General features: G+C 36.0%; 2 protein-coding genes across 2 annotated transcripts; one reads left to right on the forward strand and one right to left on the reverse strand.

The window, feature by feature from the left end:
* Positions 1-569: 569 nt before the first annotated feature.
* LOC134247220 (replication protein A 14 kDa subunit-like) lies at positions 570-6295 on the reverse strand. Its single transcript, XM_062729572.1, has 4 exons — positions 6149-6295; positions 1466-1540; positions 986-1097; positions 570-718 (listed from the first exon to the last, which is right to left on the reverse strand). Exons 1-4 carry the CDS (start codon positions 6236-6238, stop codon positions 639-641), a joined length of 357 nt encoding a protein of 118 aa, XP_062585556.1. The 5' UTR covers positions 6239-6295; the 3' UTR covers positions 570-638.
* Positions 6296-10294: 3999 nt separating this feature from the next.
* On the forward strand, positions 10295-20997 carry LOC134247210 (uncharacterized). The gene is made up of 7 exons (XM_062729554.1): positions 10295-10497; positions 14080-14323; positions 14493-14609; positions 17797-18439; positions 18526-18691; positions 18915-19303; positions 19413-20997. Exons 1-7 carry the CDS (start codon positions 10385-10387, stop codon positions 20024-20026), a joined length of 2286 nt encoding a protein of 761 aa, XP_062585538.1. The 5' UTR covers positions 10295-10384; the 3' UTR covers positions 20027-20997.
* Positions 20998-21938: the final 941 nt, after the last annotated feature.

A 21938-nucleotide genomic window follows, 5' to 3' on the forward strand; every position in this document is an offset into this window, starting at 1 on the left:
TGGAAATGAAACCTGCACCAAAAACTTTAACCATTGTTCAGCTCACACGGAAAATCAAGGGCAGATTCAGAATCCGAAGCAAGCCCGGTAGTATGCATTCTTAGATGTATCATCCATGCAAGTTTGGTCAACATAGGACTTGTAGTTACTTGGAAATGAAACCTGAACCAAAAACTTTAACCTGTTCACTCAACCGGAAAATGTAGGTCAGATTCAGCATCCGAAGCAAGCCCGGTAGTATGCATCCTTAGATGTATCATCCATGCAAGTTTGGTCAACATAGGGCTTATAGTTACTTGGAAATGAAATCTAAACCAAAAACTGCACCAAAAATGTTAACCTGCTCCAAAAACATTAACCTGGTCATTCCTTTGCTGAAACTGCAGCATCTGAAACTTTGACTGGTACAAAGAAACACACTAGAACCATCTTCCATGCATGTCTAATCAATATAGGACATAGAAGTACTTAAAAAGAAAACTGCTCAAAAAAACTTAACCTTAACCTGGGACGCCGACGCCGAGGGTATTACATAAGCTCCCCCAACTTCGTTGAGGTGAGCTAAAAATAACTTGCACAGCAAGTTTTTTCCTTTCTTTTTCTTGAAGAACTGTACTTTTAAAGATTTGAATGTAGTTCTATTGATCTGTCACACCAACTTTATAAAATTCACTGAACCGTGATGTTAACTCCACTGCATCATTATAAAGTCCCATGTCTGAAGTGGAAAAGAAATTTAATGTTAACAGTGCAAGATACGAGTCCGGGGACACTTAAATACAAACATCATCTCAAATTTGTTGGAAGTAAGAAATAAAATTTTGATATATATCCAAGCATTCAAGATACTTCTGGAACTTCTGACTATGAAATATCCCTGGTATTCAAAATATTTCTGTTCGAGACATCAAACTTTAACTGTATATTCATATATATACACTTCAAGTTCATCAATTTACATTTAATAAATTTGCCATATTCTTACCAAATGTATCACTTATTTCCTTTGGGAAAGCTATGTAGTTTTGACAATGAATATTGTTCTGTGCATCCACATTCCCGTGGACTTCAGTTAATCCTGAAACATACTCTCCAAGCTGAAACACAAAACGGGATGTTTATTTACCAAGGTATGAAGTCAATGAATGTTGTTGACACCTTTTTTAAAGAAGTATGAATACCTGAAATATAAATAAATTCCATAATTAAGGATCTATTGAACTTGTATTCAAAACTTTTTCAAACTAGTTTGCAAAATAATTTGCTCAGTTTATTTATTACTATTTGTGATGACATAGTATAACTGTGATAAAATAACACATCTGGCTATTTTGAATAGCCTAATAGATTATATAAATTAATTATTATATACATGCACAATGTAAGGTAAACTGTTAATTCTCAAACTTTTACAGCACATGTTACTGGTTTGATCTGTGCCTAGTTTGAACGATTTTATACTCACTGGCTCCTGCATAATTATTCTGATATCTTGACCATCACTTGTTGACAGGGTGAAAGCTGTCCCATTGCTGTCAACCTAATAAAGAACAATATCCTAAAAATATTGATTTACTTTTGAATCATCAATATTCATGGGGGCAACTCTGGGGATTGCCTAAAGTCAGGAGGCTTGGGGGTATGTAAAACCTTGTATTTGTTCATGACGAAAGAGACAAATGAAAGCAAAATTGTGAAAATTTTTATTGAACAAGTAAGTAAGTAAGTAAGTAATCATTTATTATAGTGACATTGTGCATATAGACATTTCAATAAACATTGTATACAACATACGTCAGACTGAATCTGCACCCGGCCCATTGGACCTATAAGTCACTTTTTCCATTAATTACATTTATATAAATTTACACATGCAGAAGATTCTTTCTATGATTAAATGCTGTCTGGACAAATTTGGCTAATTTTATCTGGTAATTTTGGTTTAAAATTTTAAACAAATAATCATTATCAATACTATTTGGGTGCTCCTTGTACACATTATCAAAATATTTTTTCCTAACAATATTATACCGCATTTATATGTTCAATAAGGGACACCCTTAAATCATGGTTGTTAACCGTCCATCCACCTACATTGATGTGACTAAATTTAATTGTGTGTTCAATAGACCGGGTCGCTTCCTATCCAGAGTCTTCATCCACCGGGTCGTGCTGCACGTGATGCGGTGCATTCTCTTCCGTCTGCGTTTTCTTGACAATGCAACCACTAGCAGTAATTCGGTACTGTTTTCCATCTAACTAACAAGCTAACTAAAGCTACCTGAGGTAGGTAAATAAAGCTATGGTAGGTAATTCTACCTACGTAGCTAAATGTACTGATTGTACTGGACCACTATGGTTCTAACAGGTCCAATACAATCAGTACATTTACTACGTAGGTAGAACTAGAAAACTGACCAGTCAGCAAGGGCCCCGCCATGGGGTAGAATTAAAAGGGTGCAGCTTACAGAATGATTAATAAATGTACAAAGAAAAAGCAACAGCAACTGTATTCTTAAAATTTCAACATAATTCCTGAATATTCAAAAACCTGAAAATAATATTCTTGTATTTACATTAGGCAGTAAAGAACAACTTAACATTGAATTTATATTTAAACAATTATGAATCTTGTGTTATATAAAATGCCAGCCTTCAATGAATGCAAATATCATGAAGGCTTGACCTTAACTTCAAACAAACAGCAGTTGCAGACAAAGGTTTTCATTAATCTTAAAGTGACAGATAAAGAGAAGCCTACTAAATTTTCTGCAGCAGGCTAGATAATTAATCCCAAGGGATTAATTGTACCTCTCTCATCATTTTCTTCTAAAGTTACAATAAGAACTTTTTCAGTATTAATGATAGAATGGGGTTTTTATACAACTACATTAAAAATTAAAAACATTCTTGAATTAATATATTTAAAAAAAAAAAAAAAGGGAAAAAAGTGAAAAAAAAGTACCCTGGAAATCAAAAAATCTTCTTTAATCTATTTCTTTTTTTAGGATTCAATGAAATCATAACTATCAAACAAAAATAAATAATAAAAATTTATATTTAAATCCACATTTCAGAGTGTTCATAGCATTCCAAATTGATTTAACTTCAAAACAAACTTCATTTGCAGACAGAGGTGATAATTAATCTCAATGTGACAGATAAAGATAATGCTCTGGATTTTCTTCAGGAGGAAAGCTAATTAATCCCATGGGACTCCTAGTAGCATTCAGTTTACTGAATGGGAACATCTTCAGCAGTTATCTCTCTTTGCCAATGCATTCTTATATAAAGTTAAGGAATCTACCCCACCACCCCAGCTCCAAACCAAGGGACATAGAGAACCAAACTTAGCATCAAAATATGTATTTTTGCCTACTGAACTACCGTACCAAATTTGATCTTAATTGGGCAACCATAAAAAAAGTTGCCCGTTCATTCTTATGCATAGTTAAGGAATCTACCCCACCACCCCAGCTCCAAACTAGAAGACATAGAGAATCAAACTTAGCATCAAAATATGTATTTCTGCCTATTAAACTACCATACCAAATTTAAACTTGATTGGGCAACCATAAAAAAAGTTATTAGAAAAAAACAGAAAATTTGTGGACGGAAGAGTGACAGACGGACAGACAGACAGACAGACAGACGGACGGACGGACAGACAGAGTGATTACTATAGGGCACCCGCAAATCCTTGCGGGGCCCTAATTACCTACCATAGCTTTATTTACCTACCTCAGGTAGCTTTTTCACAATTCTGCTTTCCATTTAATAAAGACAAAGAAATCGAAGATGAACTCCCAAAAAATAGACGTATAGGCAAGTATATAATTTGTCTATATGTCTATTTTTTGGGAGTTCATCTTCGGTCCATGACGCTTTGTCCGACTTACAGGTGAGTTATTTATAAAGGTTAGTATTTCTTCATAAGTTCAATCCCTCTAATATAAGCTTAAAAAATACAACCGACTTATAGGCGGACAGACTTATAGGCTATATACAGTATATGAATATTAATATTCATCATTTGTCCTTTGTGTTTATACTAGGGATGTTTTAATAACTAAAAGCAGAGATAATTTATACATTGCTGTGTTTGAATACTTTTCAGAAAAAGATGCATTTCTACTGACACTGTCTGTGTAACTGTACAGCACCTTGTGTGCAGTAAGGCGTGAATGAGTATGATCACTTCACATTGTGTTGAATAATTACCGATCCATTATTTTAATCAGAAAATGCAGAAATGGTTAATCTTTGTTAGTTTTACTCAATTAGTAACATGATCTGTAGCGTTATGGTCAAAGACTATATATAACACCACAACGCTCCAGTTCTGCAGCTAAAAAAACACATCTTCAAGAGTGATTTTTTTTCATGAAATTGTTTTCAGATGAGTTTAAAGTTGAAATCATCACAGCATCAAAATGTGATTTTCTGCACATCCTGAGAAAAATGATAATTCAAGAAGCAAGTTTGATTTGGTGGCTAAATAAAGCAACTTCAGGTAGGTACCGTACTACCGTATATAACAGGTTGGGACCAATCGCCCAAATGGGATATAATAGTCCGTTTGGGATAAAATATCCCAAATGGGCTATAAATTTACAGTGCAAAAATTGAAAATTTTTATTATGGTTATAAATATCATAAATCCGCATCAGGACACTTAAAAAGGAATAACTTTTGGTTGACAAGTTTTCCTGTATGCCCATTGTTTAGGAGATTGATCCCTCGGAAGTTCCTTAACTTCTTGGGGATCAATCTTACAAACTGTGGGGTCGCAGAAAAACTTTCTTACCAAAAGTTATTCCTTTTTAAGTGTTTTGATGTGGATTTATGATATTGATTACCAAAATAAAAATTTTCAATTTTTTCACTGTAAATTTATGGCCCATTTGGGATATTATATCCAAAATGGACTATTAAACCCCATTTGGGCGATTGCTCCCAACCTGTATAAGCTATGTAGGTGATACTAAAGCTGCGATGCTAAAGCTAGTGATAGCCATACATGCCAACTTTCCCGATTTTTTCGGGAGACTACCGATTTTTAACCCTGTCTACCGCTTGTCTACCGATTATTTTTTTTTCTCCCATTTCTACCGATATTTCAAAAATCCGGAATTTTTACCGATTCGCTTTGAATAATACAGTATTTCCATGTGCAGAAAACATGGCTGTTTCAATGTTTATCGGTGGGATATCTGTTTATTGCCGCTGATAACAGGTAATCAACAAGGTGTCAACTGTGCTACCAGTCATAACAGAGGTTTTAATTGCTCCTGAACCTCATTAACAGTGTATTTTAACCGAGACAATTATGCCAGATGAGGAAATTTTAGAAATACACACGACGCTGGATACAAACTGACAAACTTGTGAGAGTTCACACTTTACAGCAAACTTTGACAGTATACGTATAAACCGTTTATAAAAGGTGTTAAGTTTTGGATTATTGCATTCCTCATTAAATTATAATCTACTTCATGGAAAAGACACTGCCAAAATCCAACATGGAAAAAATGTGCCTGCAAGTAAAAACTATTAGGACTGCCCAGAGTGATCAAAATAAAAAAGAAAGGAAAAGACCATGCCTTTTGCAGACTTTGATTGAAAAGTTAATTAAAATTACTTAATATTCCCTCTGATTAAGAAAAAAATAATTTAACAATATTTTGTATAACAGCTAGTAGCCTTATAAACTTTGTAATTTACCAACAGACAATGAACAGTTCAACTTATTTGTATACAGTTTAAATGTAAAAATATGTTAACTTTGTGTATCACATTCTTCAAGACAAAGGGTATATTTATCTTAATATAAACATATTAAATAATTTTGAATAAAATTGTCTTCTTTTTTTTTTTTAATTTAAAATGATATTGTATTTGTGCTTTTATTTAGGTTGATAGAGAAGTAGTAATAATATATGATATAATTAAGGTAGTAGATTGATAATTTAGAAAAAACAACCTACAAAAAGTTATATCACGACAAAACGCCGCGAATTAGGAACTTTTAAAAATGTCGTTACGCGCAATCTCCCCCAAGAGAATTTTCAAAAGTTGGCATGTATGGTGATAGCCTAGTAGTAATAGTACCCAGACCTGTGTATTAGTCCTTTGTAGAGATACTTACATCTTTAGCGTTTCCAAGAACACAAACACATCGTCCCTGAAAACTTGATAACATTTTCCCGTTCACCCTTGGTTTAGAGAAATCAGACATGTTTGGATGTAAGAAACAAAACAAAACGGTTACACGGTCAGTTATGAAGAGAAACCGCGGGAAATTAGTTGATCAATGTTTGTGAGACGCTTTAAAAAATGTTACAAACCTAACCCGACTTAATTATGGTCAATGAAAACAGAAAGTACGAAGAATCTCTATATAATAAATTGATTTTAATTTTTTTGAAAAATCGAAATAATATTTCCTTGCACTCTCCCGACAGGATTGACCATGTGGATTAGGACATTTCTTTGGAAAAATATCTCATACACCGTAATATACAGATTTTTCTTTTACCTTCTTAAGATTATATTAAGTATCTCAAAAAAGGCTTTAGAACCATCGTGTTAAGGCGGTCAAAAAGTAACTGGGAACCAGTGGCGGATTTAAGGGGGGGCGCACCCGGCGCGCGCCCCCCCTAAAATTTTCAAAGTTAGCGTAAATCAAATATGTTTACTTGGTAGACCTCATTTTCACCCTTCAAAATCTCTAGAATCCAGGAGCTTCCGGGGGCTTCGCCCCCTGGCCCCACCAGGGCTTTGGTAAACCTCATTTTAACCCTTCAAAATCTTAAAATCCAGGAGCTTCCGGGGGCTTCGCCCCCTGGGCCCCCACCAGGACTTTGCCCTGGACCCACTGGGGGCCTCAAGGCGGCCCCCAGACCCCTTGCCTAATTTTGGCGCCCCCCCTAACTCCAAAACCTGGATCCGCGCCTGGGAACTATACAGAACTCGTCTTACATTTTACACAGCACTACAAAATTGGTGCCGCTACATGGTGTCATATGTAAGATGTGCAAAAATGAAAAAATGACATAAACTATAATCGTGTGGTAGGCTTTGGATTCATTTATTATCGGTAAGTAATCGTATCTCACAACAAGCTGTGTTTGTAAAAATTGATGCCCCAATATGACAGATAATGGTGAGGGATGAAGTTTCTCAAATGCAAGTCAGACTCCAAGGTCAAGGTCAGGAGGACAATCTTGTTTGTATCCAAAGGAAGGTTTTGTCATAAGTAATAAAATATGAAATTGAAATATGAAAGACAAAGTACTAGAGACCTATATAGTGAGCAAGTTTACTAAATGTTCAAAATTTATGGCCAAAGTTAAAACTCTGAGGTCAAGGTCAAAAGGTCAAATTTGGTGGTACTTAGAGAAAGGTCTTACCACAAGGAATACACATGTGAAAGCCTCTAGCACTAACTATTGTTAAGGTCAGTGGCGGATCCAAATGGGGTTAACGGGGGTTGCAACCTCTCCATTAGCTGCAGAACTGTAGCGTTTTGGTTTTATATATTTGTCTTTGACCATATTTAAAACCATAACGCTACAGTTCTGCAGCTACCTCCCCTCTGGATTGCAAAAAAGAGATAGAAGAAAGTCCCAAATTCTTCTGTGTTTACTACAGAAGATGTTCAGTGAAAGCCCAATATTGTATGTTGTAATATATATAAAATATTCGGTTGTGAGAACAGCATGAAACCCTTATCTCTTTACAAAATAGGATTTTTCGGGTTCGGAGTCTAGATTTATTTTCCTTTCTTTTTCAAAAACTCTGAGGTAATCCATACAAGTATTTTTCCCAGGTTGATCAACCTAGCTTGCTCCACCCTGTATCCTACTGAGTTATTTAACCAATGTATGTATGTAAAACATACGCTATAATAACTCTTTTCCTTTTCACCCCCTCCCCTTCAACCCCCCCCCCCCCCGAAGAAATATTCTAGATCCGCACCTGCTTTTTCACGCCCCCGTAATCGAAGATTCGGGGTTATATAGTTTTTGCACCGTCCGTCCATCTGTCTCTGTTTATCTGTATTTCTGTCTGACCGCAAAACTTTACCATTGTCCATAACTTTTGAGTGCGTGGGCCTATGGTTTTCATATTTCACAGATGTATTCCTTGTGATAAGACCTAGGGTTATCATATTTCATAGGTGTATTCCTTGTGACAAAACCTATCAATTCCCTTGGATACAACGATTTTTTACTTTGACATTTAACTTGCATTTGAGAAACTTCAGCCCTCGCCATTAGTTGTCACACCGTGGCATCAGTGTTTAAGTTAAAGGCCAAGAGATAAAGTTTGATGAAATTTGGTGATACCCCAAACAAGGTCTTGTCACAAGAAATACACCTGTCAAATATGAAAGTCATAGTACGTCCCACCTCACTCAAATTTTATGGCCAGAGTTAAAGTTTTTAGGGGACAACAGCTAAACAGACAGACGGACGGACAGGACAAAAACGATATACCTCCCGAATCTTTGATTACTGGGGCATAAAAATTATCAGTTGGTCGAAGGTACCCATTCTTAAGGCCCCTGTGCCTTTGGTACATGTACCTCCATCATCCCTTAAGTTAAGGTAACCATATTTTACCATATACTATATTTTTTTTCAAAATCCCGGCTTTGAATAACAAACGTCATACATGAGACACATTTTTAAAACAATGATTTAATAAAACAATTCACATGCCTTTGGATCGCTTTAATCGACTGACAAAATTTGGGCCATGAAAATAAGTGTATATATATACCCCGGTTTGTAGTGACATATTTTGTGTAATTTGCTGATACGTAGAAAATCAAATTACCAAATTGACAACATGTTTACAAACTTAATTTTTTAAAATTTAATTCACAAATAAATACTATTGTACGAGGGCCGTTCAAAAATTACGCGGACTGTGCTATTATTTACTCTTACAGACGTCATATAGATATGAAATTTCACAGAGATATGTATCTTAAAGATTCCAATAAATTTTTAGCAAACTTTCTGTATTTTAAAAGAATTCTACTAAAATTATCGGCACGTTCATATCGCTGATGGAGAGGTAAAGCATTACAAAAAAATTGAAGCAAAAGCATGCAGACTCCAAAATTTAACTCATTAATTTTCTATAATTCGCGATATTTTTCGACAATTTTCTCAAATGAATCTTTAAATTGTTCTATTACTATGTATTTAGATTTCTGACGTGATATTTGAAGTAATAACAGAAATATAGTGATTTTTCTCTGATGCGATTCCCGTGAAAACAACTGTGAAAATGACGTCTCCTGAATTGACGGCGCACCACACTTTTGTTAAATGATGTAATGCTCGAGATATCGCCAACATAGATCCAAAATATGTAGTAAACTAGGGTATCCGTGACATCCGTCCACAAATAGCAAATTGAAATTTTAGACCGTTAGACCTCTGTGAAAAGGCTGTACGGGAGGACGGGAAGATTATCGACGAAAACTTTATCCGGACTGTAAAGAACATGATTGAGAGTCACCAATATCACACTAAATTTCATAAATACCTGCAGTATTAGGTTTTAAAACAAAAAAGAATATTCTTTACTTGTTTGATAGATTTTAAGCTTGACAAGAAATGATGTTTGGATGTTGAGTAGACAAGGTAACCAGGCGCGGATCCAGGAATTGAAGTTGGGGGGGGGGCGCCAAAAGTAGGCAAGGGGTCTGGGGGCCGCCTTGAGGCCCCCAGTGGGTCCAGGTCAAAGCCCTGGTGGGGGCTCAGGGGGCGAAGCCCCCGGAAGCTCCTGGATTCTAGAGATTTTGTAGAGTAAAAATGAGGTTTACCGAGTAGACATATATTTACATTTTCTAGACAAAACTGTGATTTACGTCAACTTTGACAATTTTAGGGGGGGGGGCGCCGGGTGCGCCCCCCTTAAATCCGCCACTGGTAACTCAAACTGTACATGAACTCTTGGGAAAATGTTAAGAAAATGAAAGCTCAATCATATATATTTTTTTTATAACGCCTGTGACGTCGAAGATTTTGCTGCTCCGTGACTTACTGATATGTCCTGAAAAATCACTCAAAATTGATACCAATTTACAACATTTTGATATGAAATTTTGAAGACCATATAAGTAAAGATTCTTTTATATTATGTGTGATATTTTGTCCGATTATGTCGTCAAATATTTTTTCTGTGCAACAAGTCCGCGTAATTTTTGAACGGCCCTCGTATTTCCGTATAGAATGTAAGGGGTTTGTATAAATACATGCATTGAGCGCACAGCTATATACCTTGACATTTAAAGCGCGTCGTCAGAATTGTGGAGTTCACAAAAACTGACAGCTTTTATTAATGCAGTGGAAATCTAGTAAAAATGAAGGAAGTATATTATATCTTCAGTGTTCTGGCTTTACTTGGGGTCACAGAGGGAGGACAGAATGACACCTGTCGTTACAGAAGCCTGGCTTCCTCGCCAAACCAAACCAGGTGGGTATTCTATTACCTCTTCAAGACAACAATTTTTTTAAAAGTATAACGAACACAAGATCACCAAGGTAAAGTAGTCGACTTGCAATCAATCAATGATTTAAAAAAAATGGATAAATATCATGATTTCTTATCTTAAATATTCTTTTAAAAACATCTTTTTTTTTATCTTCCTGCACACGAAGAATAACGACGTGACGATTTTATTTTGTTTTACTTTCTTTTCACTGATAACCAAGTTGTCCTATATTAGTCATGACCATGGTTCTTGGTTCAGATGTCTCCGCTTTAAATAATTGAATAATTACTACAGTGAATTGACATGGACCATAGGATAAACCATTGGACATTAACTGACCGTGATTTTGGTCAATATATACAACACCAGCACTGTCGTGTAAAGCAGATATGAGAAATAAAGTAATTCTAACTTAAAGAGACAAGTCAACTGGTCAGATTGAGAACAAAATAATTTTGACCCAAGAATCATGGTCATATGCGAATTAATGACGATCGGAACTTCCATTTGCAAAAGGTCGTTTATAAGACAACTTAATTTTTTTTTTTTACCAAGAACAAGTTTTCTAGTCCAACAATTAGTATTTTGAATGCATGATCACAATTAGGCCATTCCAAGTTTTTTCTCTGTTTGGCGTCCACTCATCGTTCAAAAACCTACCTACCTATTCGCAAAAAACACACAAGCCAAAACATAAAACACAAGCTTAAAAGTCATAAAAATGACGTCCTTCAAATGATTTGATCTAACTAAACTGCTTTAATAGAAGAAATACCTATTCTTAAGCAAAAACAACGGATTAAATGCTTACAATACATCCAATATAAATTACTGTACAGAATTATTTGGAGAAATTTACAAAATTAAAAAATTTCGACTAAATTTATCAATTTCAAGACTCCTGTTGTTGTGTTTTTTTTTCTCATATGGGGTGTCAAAAACCAAGGCGCACGCGGACGCTAAACATAGACAACACTTGGAATGGCCCTATTTGATAACAAAAAAAGTTCAAGATTAATAAGAACAAAGTTTCTAGTCCAAAATTTAGTATTTTGAATGCATGAGCACAACTGCCTGATAACAATTTAAAAAAAAAGTTCAAGATGCCCATAGACCATGACATTCATCAGCGCTTATATTATGAGTTTTCTCTCAATATAAATTCCTGAATCTGACCAAGGGAACTACTCTGTGCAAAGGGGCATGAAATGCATTTGTTACAATTTCTACCCATTGAAATTCTGTATAAAATAGCAAAAGCGTCAATTGGCAACTAAGCCCCACCCTAAAATTTGATCATAACCCAGAAATGGTCACATTTTTTCCTTCATTGTAGGGAAGAACCTACAGTTAGAAGGTTAGAAAAACTTCTGTCCCACAACTCGCTATACTATCTCTTTGTAGACTTACAATCAAAATCTATGTTTTTTTCCTATATATATTACTCTTTTTTGAATTAGAAAAAAATTCTACTTTTGCATTATCAGCACAGTAAATTTAGAAGAATTCTTAAGGTCAACATCCATATTCATCTTTAAAAAACGTTTTGCATTTTGATCGTCATCAACTTATTTGTAGATATACATTTTGACTAGAACATTTATTTTTCTTTGTTTCTATAATCAAAGTTCTGAGCGTGAGAATTAATTATTTGTAATATGTTATCAGTAACTTTATGGAATATGTATAGCAATAAACAGGCACGTAGCAACAGGGGGAGGGGGAGGGCTGCCCCCCCCCCACTTTTTTTCCCAACATTACTTTTACCATTGGAAATGTTAATTAAAAGGCTCCCCCCCCCCCCACGGAATTGATATCAAGGAATTGTAGTGGTGAATACAAAAAAATAGTACCGAAATAAGTTGGCACAGAAAAAAGTTGGCCTCTACCACCCCAATCACCTCCGAAATAGGATTTTTGAGTTTGGAAATTTTTTTTTTTTTGCTTGTCAACTTTTTCAAGTAAGAAAAATAATGTCTCTGGCTGGCCCCACTCTCAAAAACGATGCTACGTGGCTGCTAAATAATCTATTTAGTATACTTTCATAACTCTGGGTCAATATGAAACACCATTAATTTCCTGTTGAAGTTAATATTGTGCATAGAACATAATAGTTCTATTATATGTCTTTGTATTGTGCTATATCCATATTAATAACCTCAACCATTAAAATATATCTCAGGCAGAATATCTTTACCATATTTCATAAAACTGCATGAAATATGTTGAGATAACGAACAGTGTTTGACCTCAAAGCATTAAACATTACAAAATAGGAGAGGACCTCCAAAACATCAATTACCAAAAATAAAATCAATATGTATGCCGTGTGTCATAACGGGAAGTATTTTTTATATATATTTAAATAAATACAATAATAAGTTAAATGTATTTGCTGACAAGGTCATTATATCGATCATATACGAGTTGATGACTTGAAAGGAGACTGATGATATTCTTGCTTCATCAATTTGTTTGTCAAAAACTTACCTCGTTTCAGAAATTGTTCGTACGGCAATGTACTCTTCCGTGAATCAACTGAGAGATTAAAACTCCGTTTGCAGGTGACAAAAATATATTGCTGCATTGTATTGTGCTATATCCATATTAATAACCGAACCATTCGAAAATATGAGTTGATATTCGAATATGAATTTAAGATTCGAATATTCATTTTCATATACAAGCATTTTGCATGAAAATCTGACAATTTTTATCAGAAATTGAATCAAAGTGTTTGACCAGCAATATGATTTGGTTAAAAACAAAATAAAAATACACTCCTCTTGGATTAAAAGGTGTGAAGAGTATCTATTAAATAATACAAATTATTCATTTGATCATTTAATTAGTGGTATAACAGTGTCCTAGAGTACCTACAATTAGTTCGTATTGTTGAAAGGACACATTTTTACAGTAAAGACATGGATCCCTTGTTTATATATGCTTGTATATCATTTAAAATCAATAGAAAGAAATTAATTAGCTAAAAGTAATTGCTTTTAATTTTTCTCCATTAGATAATTGTTCTGCATGGTAAAACTCTGTAGGGGTTACCAGTGTAGACTTTTGTAAGACAATTAATTAATCTTGAAGTTACTAAAAGAATTTTTTGAATTGTCAAAAGAAACATATTACATTTTGGATATTAGATTTTCAAGATTTCGAAAATATAACAACTGTGCATTTACAAAACTTTATATGAATTTTTATTCCAAAATGGTATAACTGCTTTACAAAAGAGTAAAGATGTATACATATTATAATGCAGGATGTATTAATTTCATCGAATATTCGAATATATTCGAATACTACTACCGAATATTCGAATATCAATTATTGACAATTTTGACGTCCCTACGAGGAAGTTTACGATTTAAAAAGTTAAGTCATCACGTTTATCATAAAGCTTTGGCATTTTCTTTAGTATGTAATTTCATACTTTGTTCACAATACAGTGTTTACAATGCTTTAGCCTGTAGGAGCATGTTATCCCCATAATATTACCAGAATATTAAAAAACAATAGAACACGAAAGTAATTTCAACCACTTGATATTGCAGCATCTCCCCCATCTTGGAAAAACATGAATCCGCCCTGCTGATGATTCTTGGTTTCGCTGGATTTTCCATTTTCTTGGCAATAATACACAACACCATCAGACGCGTTGTATACAGGGACGCCCACAGTCTAGACACGGTGTTTGACGCCGGCGGAAAAGTCACGTTAAGTTTAACGGCAGTCACCGTGACGTCACAACTTCTGTGGCCGGCAGATTTTCTACAGATCACCACTGTCACAATAACTGTAATTATCAACCACGGTATCAACCAAACTTCGTAATTTGTTACAAATTTTAAAGATTTTTGAAGAACGCATTTTAGTATACCGCATGTAGATTACACGGTAGAATACCGGGGACATTTGATTTTGAATCAATTTACTCATACTTCTAACATCTCCTTATTTTTTTCAGAGTGGTTTAGGAGGGTGCTTATTCTTCGTGTTGGGCATTGTTCTTGATATTCTTCTCTTTCCAATATTGTCAGTCGAACTCAAAACTAAAGCTCCTGGTGCTAAGACATTTCTACAGGTATGTTTCAGACAATTAGACAAGTAAATTCAACTTCTGACTTTATCATGTTTATGACACCAACACCAATATGGTTTAGAGGTAGAGAATTTACTTTAAATATTATAGTATGTTTCAAAAAAACTATATCAACTCTTAAGTATTATGCACCATGATATTAATATGGAAGCATCCTAAGTAAGGCATCTTCGCTAGCCAAAGGTTTCTGATACGCTACTCTCCTTGGCATACGGTGTTGATAGAAATCGGTTTTTTTTTTCTCGAGTTCTGATTGGGATTCAGTACACCCGGTCGACCAATCAGCAATTGTTTTTTGTAAATGATGATAAATGATGAAAATAGTAAACAACGAGCTGTAAGATAAAATCATTAAAATGCAATTCTATGAATAGCTTTGGTGTCATCCAATATCTTCTAAATATGTGATTAAGAATCTACATTGAAGCTTCAGATTTGCTATAAATAATAAATAAACATAACTCAATTATTGCTTCATAATTATTCTTGAAAAAAACTTTTGATTTCATTTTTTTTAAACATGTTTCTTTATTTCTGTCGATGACGCAATCTGTGCGTACCTGATAGATTCGTGATCATGTGACGGAAAATAATCCCGTCTTTTGACTTCACCGTATGCATGTGGGGTCAGGACCCCCCCCCCCTGGAATTTACCAGGTTAAAGAATGTATATACTAAAACAAGAAAAAAGTTACCACGGACCCCCCCTGGAAAACGGTGGTAAACGCGAATATGTGTGAAATAGGTATGAAAAGTGAGAATTTGAGGCAATACAAGTCACCACTCCCCCCCCCCCCCCCCAACTTTATCGGTTTTTGACTTTTGGGCGTTTTTTGGTTTTTTTTTTTTTTTTTTTTTGCTTGTCAAGAAATTTCTGGGATTGGATTTTTTTTTTTTTGAAAAAACTTCACCGTATGCCAACGGTTCATGAGGAGAGTAGCGAATCAGAAACCCTTGGCTAGCGAAGATGAAGTAAGGTAGTGTAAATTGCAGTTTGTTTATATCATGACCCCCAGGGGAAGGGTGGCCAATATGGACAATCTGATCATATTCATATTTTTTGCATTCTTCAAAAGATCTCTAAACCTTAACTTTGCAACTGGTAATTACTTCCGTTCACATATACTGATATAGACACCGCTTCTACTACGATCAAAGAGTGGCCGAAAACGTGGCCGATCGTGACAAATCGCAGGAGAAACGTAGTGGAGTCCTCATAAGCGCATTATAATAGAGGTAAGGTCTTCGTGATCGGAGAGCTCCACGATCTCGCCACGTTTATTTTGAATATGCTCTAAAGTGTAACGGGATCGTGGCTAACAAGAATCGGGGTAAAGTCGTGAAAAGAGCGTAGCAGAAGCGCCGTAATCGTACAAGCAGCGGTAAGAATCCTGAAGAGATCTTCGTGATCGTAGTAAAAGCGCAGTAAAAGCCTAGGAACTTTTCAAGTAACCACGTTCACACAGAGCTGCGACTTAACGACGATCATCCCGATCAAGCCACGACCTGAAAAAGTTTAAAATTGGGGTAAATTGGTGCCGATCGGCATCTAAATCGAGCAATTTGGCAAATTATGGTCTTCATTAAGACCGTACTACGATGCCCCTATGTTAAACGCGCTGCTTACACGCTTCCACTAGGATGTTACGCAGACCGTACGTTGCCGACCAGCGACTGTGTTTACTGCGTTTACGATACGATACCGCTACGACATTCAAGATCATACTACGACGCAACGCAGACCTAGATGACTGTACGACGATATCGCTACGGTAGTGTTGATCATATTACGCTTCTTGTACGATTTTGGCGATGATGCATGTATATCTTGCAACCGCAGATTTTTCTAGTACGATTTTGGCAATGATGCATACCGGGGGTATATCTTACAACCGCAGTGTTTTCATGGCCTTTACCATGTGGTTTATAGGACATTTTCAATTGTAACTGTAATAAGATGTGAAAAGTTCGAAGTCTCAACTGCAAATGATCGCTAAGTACAGTGTCACCCTTAACATGTAGTTGACAGATGATGATTGGTCAAACATCAGCGCTCTAAAAATAATCTGCTGTCTGATAGATCGTGTTATGATCGGCGTATGGTCATTTTAGGTCTTCGTATGATCGCCAGGAACGTAGAGAGAACGTACTGGGAGCGTTGTAGGAGCGTACTTGATGTTACTACGCTTTTACTAAGGTCACGAAGATCACTCCACGATGCTTTCGCACTGCTTGTACTATAACGGCGCTTCTACTACGCTCTATTTACGACTTAATCCCGATTCTAGTCGGCCACGATCCCGCTACGCTTGTTTTGAGCATGTTCAAAATAAGCGTGGCGAGAGCGTAAAACTCTCCGATCATGAAGACCCTACCCCGATCATACTGCGGTTATGAAGACTCGTCACGTTTTCGGCCACGCTTTGATCGTAGTAGAAGCGGCGTCTATGTGTGAACGAGGGGTAAGCTCCTACAGCGCTCCAACTATGTTCTTACAACGTCCCCACTACCATCTCACTACGTTCCTGACGATCCTACGAAGACCTAAAATAAACTTATGTCGATCATAGCACAACCTAACAGGCAGCAGTTTGTTTTTGTGTCGCTGATATTTAACCAATCATCATCTGTCAACTACATGTAAATGGTGACACTGTGCTTGGCGATCATTTTGAGACTTCGAACTTTTCACATCTTGTTACAGTTACAGTTGAAAATGCCCCGTAAATCACGTGGTAAAGGCCGTGAAAAATCTTCGGTTGCAAGATTTTTGGTATATGCATCATCGCCAAAATCATACAAGAAGCGTAATGCAATCGTAATATGGTCGGCACCACCGTAGAGATATCGTTGTACAGTCATATAAGTCTGTCTAGCGTCGTAGTGTGATTGGCAGGGTAGCGTAAACGCAGTAAACACAGTCGCTGGTCGGCAATGGTCTGCGTAACATCGTAGTAGAAGCGTGTTTGCGGGGCGTTTGACGTATAGGGGCATCGTAGTATGGTCATTATGAAGACCACAACTTGCCAAATTGCTCGATGTTGATGCCGATCCAAAACTTCAGATCAAGGCTTGATCGGAATGATCTTCGTAAATTGCAGCTCTGTGTGAACAGGAAGTAGGTATATAATATGATTAATATTTAATGCACTTTAACTCTTTTTTCCAGATAGTTTATACAAGGTTTGGGAAACCTGCTCACATCGTCTTCTGTTGCATCGCCCTGTTCGCCAACATCGTGACGATTACAGCTCTTCTCGTGGCTGGCAGATCAGCCATTGGTGTCCTTACAAAAGACGCCACAGATGAATTCATCGCATTCGTCTTGTCTGTCTTGTTTGGTTCCTATTGCTTTCTTGGTGGTATCGGTACAACATTTTATATTTCGTATTTCAATACTGCGATCACATTTGTAAGTTTGATTGTAATAGTTGTCAGTATAGCTTACACGGGTAACATAAATGAAGACATGTCCAAGTATGTCTCGATAGATGCCATGTATGATGCTATGTCTTGTATAAAAGCAAAGGATGGAAACTATGAAGATTCTTTGATAACTTTTCGAACACGATCTGGAGCTATATACGGTTTATCTTTGTTCTTCATGGCCACATCTCTGAGTTTTATTGATCAAGCTAACTGGCAGAGTAGAATTGCCGCCAAACCTGTGCAGGGCGTCATCGGATTCTTTATAGCGGCCATTATGTTTTTCTGTCTCCCTGCAACCATTGCTCTACCAGCAACTCTTACGTACGCTTCAATGGCTTACGAGAATGGAACGCACCTGCTGTCCCAAAACGAAATAATTAATGGTAAGGAAACTGAGATTAAGATAAACTGCTTTTAAAAAATAGGTTACATGTTTTATTGTTTTCTTTTTAATATATTATTTACACAGGTTACATTACACCATTTGTGATAGAGAAAATCATGGGTTCAACTGGAGCATATCTCCTCATAACCTCCATTACCATGGCTCTTATGTCAACAGGATCTGGCGAAATCATGGCGGTGGCGTCCATTATTGTGTACGACATTTACAAGGTCTACATAAACCCTTTTAGGTACATTCATATACATGTATAGACGATGTCAGATTCCTTCAAAGTCATAGATGTTTTACGTTGTTTTTCAATTATTGTGCAATAGAAAGTAGTAGCAAGTTCTTTTTGTCTTCGAATATGCATGTATTTCAAGTATAAAGCTAGATGTAACTTTTTCTTTGTTATATACATTGTAAATGTATTCTTCAGTTTACGTATTCCACTTTGAAAATTGCATTTTTAGACGACTATTGACACCAACCACCTGTGTCTTGTGTGGACGCCAGAAAGTGAGTGGTCAGGGCGAACTTTGTAGGTGTTCTTCATCTCTGAACTGTGCAGCATGTCTAAAGGATCTTGTCAAGAAAGAGCACACGAGAGACTATGCCGTGCAGTACACGTGTTCAGTGCATGGCGATTATCGCCATTATGAAGACCTTCTGATGCACTATAAAAGTTGGTGCATTGTCTGGGTCACCATAGCAATCATTCCTTTTTCACTTGTAATATATGCCAGCAATATCAATTTAACGTGGGTTATATTTTTTCTGCAAGGAACACTTAGCCCATGCGCCCTTCCATTGTTACTAGCTATAATCTGGACACGCTGCACGTCGTCTGGAGTAATTGTAGGTAAGTTTTAATCAGATTTTACCATTCATGTTTCAGCATAATCAAGTTAACGATGACAAGGGTTTTGTTGTAGCATACCATTTGTTTTATAAGACATTTTCTTTTGTAGGTAGTCTTGTAGGACTGCTAGGCTATTTGGTGGCTAATTTCGTCGTTTCGGAGGTAGTGTACGACGGAGGATTATCTAACTTCTTTATCAACACTGTCCAAGACTACAGTCTTTTAGCAGGCTGTGTGACTGGAATTCTACTAAGCAGTTTGGGAACAACTGTGACCTCATTAATGACTCACAAAATAAAATCTCAGGAAGATGTATCGCGTGAATGGGAGAAAACGATCTCCATTGACAACCCATTGAATCCATGGCGACGCCTGTATGAAAAAGAGCTGGCGGAGTTTCCTCCAGGAACAAAACCAACAGCAGCTGTAATGGCCGAAATATTCCGTTCGGCGCGAAAAGTCGCTATCTTTGGGGGCTTTACATTCGTTTTCCTATTCTTAGTTGTAATTCCCGCTGTTGTGACGTCATTTGATGTTTTGACCCGCGATCAGTTTTCTTCCTATTTAACCTTTTGTTATGTTATTTGTTTTATGGGAGCTGTATTTGTCGTTCTTGCTCCACCAGTGGAAGAAATGTATCAGATTATCAAAGCATGGAAAAGTTCTAAACAAAAGGACAACCTACACATAAAGAATCCGGAAATTGAACAAAGCCGACTTTAATATAGGACAAAAATTGCATACATGTGAATTTCTTTTTTTCGTGTGTGTGTGTAATCATAATAGAATCCAGGACAACTCAGGTGAATTATTAGGTTTCAGGACTTACAAATTAACAGTCTGTAAGTTGTACCTTACTCTGATTTACAGTCCCTTTTTTAAACAATATTCAGTTTCTTTCCTCTATTTGGAATTCTTAAGTTTCTTTATTTTAAAAGTAGCATGTGTTATTTCCCTGCTGCTTGAAAGATAACTTTGGCAAGTTCTATACTGATAAATGAAAATATTTAAGCCTACTTCACTCTCTATAGAAAGTTCGGGTTTATTGGGTTTTTTTTTAATTCCTCACACATCTTCAGTCCTAAAATCCCTCTTACATTTCAAAAAGTCCTGTAGAACCTTCTCTCTATTATTTTATTTTATTTTTTTGGTGGTAACCAAAACAATCTTTTGGATGGTGTCTAAGATTTGCAATATTAAGGTTTGGGAGTTTATATGCACATCCTCAGGGGCAAATTGTGGACGGAAAACGACATTTATCTACAATTTCAAATCGGTCCTAAATGTATGCAGTATGTACACATAGTTTTTGTGTCGCCTGAGCAGAGCGGCACTACGGGATCAATTTTCCCGGCAGCCATCTGTGTCCGTATGTCACGCCATATATCCCGAGAACTGTAGGAGCAGTGACCTATATAATTAGTATATAGGTCCCTGGTAGGAGGTATGTGGATATGACATTTTGCACATATACTAGTACTGCTATGCGCTATAGCTTTTGTAAATTACTATGGTTACCGACCTCGCAAATTTTGACCTTTGACCTACTGGCTCTTGTAGCCGATATGTGGTATAATTTTTTTCAAATTTAAGATACAAGTATATGTTATTTAGCAGTTACTTTGTTTGTGATAAGAAAATACTATCGTTACAATCGACTTGACACTTTAACCCCCCCCCCCCCCCCCCGAAAAAAAAAATCAAAGGCCTGAAGAGCGTGCTTTACATGGATGTAAAATGTAAGGAAATGTAATATACTACAAAATTGTTTTCCCAGAAATTTTTTAATGCAAGGGGTTGGGGGGGGGGGTCGCTGAATTGACGGCCTGAGGCGTTTCTTGGCAGTTGAGTTTATTTTATATAAATTCATATTTAAATGAAAAATAAAAATTCACTAATAGATTCTTTTTTTTTTTTTTTAAAAAAAGGTAAATATATATTTTTAACAAATTGTCATTTTTTACTTAAAATTATTCAACAATAGAGTTTTTTTATATAAAGAGATCTAATCACGAAAAATCGTTCTATTTAAATTTTCTATAAAGCCACTGTCTTTTTACGGTTTTATGTATTGTGCTATTTTTGCTATCTGCAAATAGGCCCCTAATTACCCTCCCTTATTTTTTTATGTATCTACTCTTGCAGTCATCTTGAAACTTTTTGTTCTCATTATGTAGCACCAATGTAATGCTTACTGCATGTAGATATTGTCACTTGGAGCGCTTCTGAATATATAGGTCACTGTGTATTAGAAGTATATGCGTTTGAACTAAGTGCTTTCCAGAGTTCATAAAGTAAATTCATAAACATTGATAATGTTAATCACACGTTTCATTTTCAGTACATTAATGCAAAAAAAAATGTCTTAAATATTATGTGTTTAAATAATGAATCTTTTTTTAATGTCGGAGCATCAATGTTATTTATAGAACGACAAGTGAATGTTGGAAAACCCCACATGTGCATCAACAAGTGTATTGCTTTTACCGTTCGTACTATTTGACAGCCATCAATTACATTTTTATGGTTATTAATTAATACTTTTATCAACTACAAGCCTGACACTTAGTAATATACCAGTAATTAAACTGCAATGAACAAAAATTGACAGCTAGGCTATTGCATCATACCCCGT

Source organism: Saccostrea cucullata, unplaced genomic scaffold (assembly GCF_032062105.1).
Source record: "Saccostrea cucullata isolate Sc308-1 unplaced genomic scaffold, CSIRO_AGI_Scuc_v1 ctg38, whole genome shotgun sequence".
NCBI classification, from domain to species: Eukaryota; Metazoa; Mollusca; class Bivalvia; order Ostreida; family Ostreidae; genus Saccostrea; species Saccostrea cuccullata.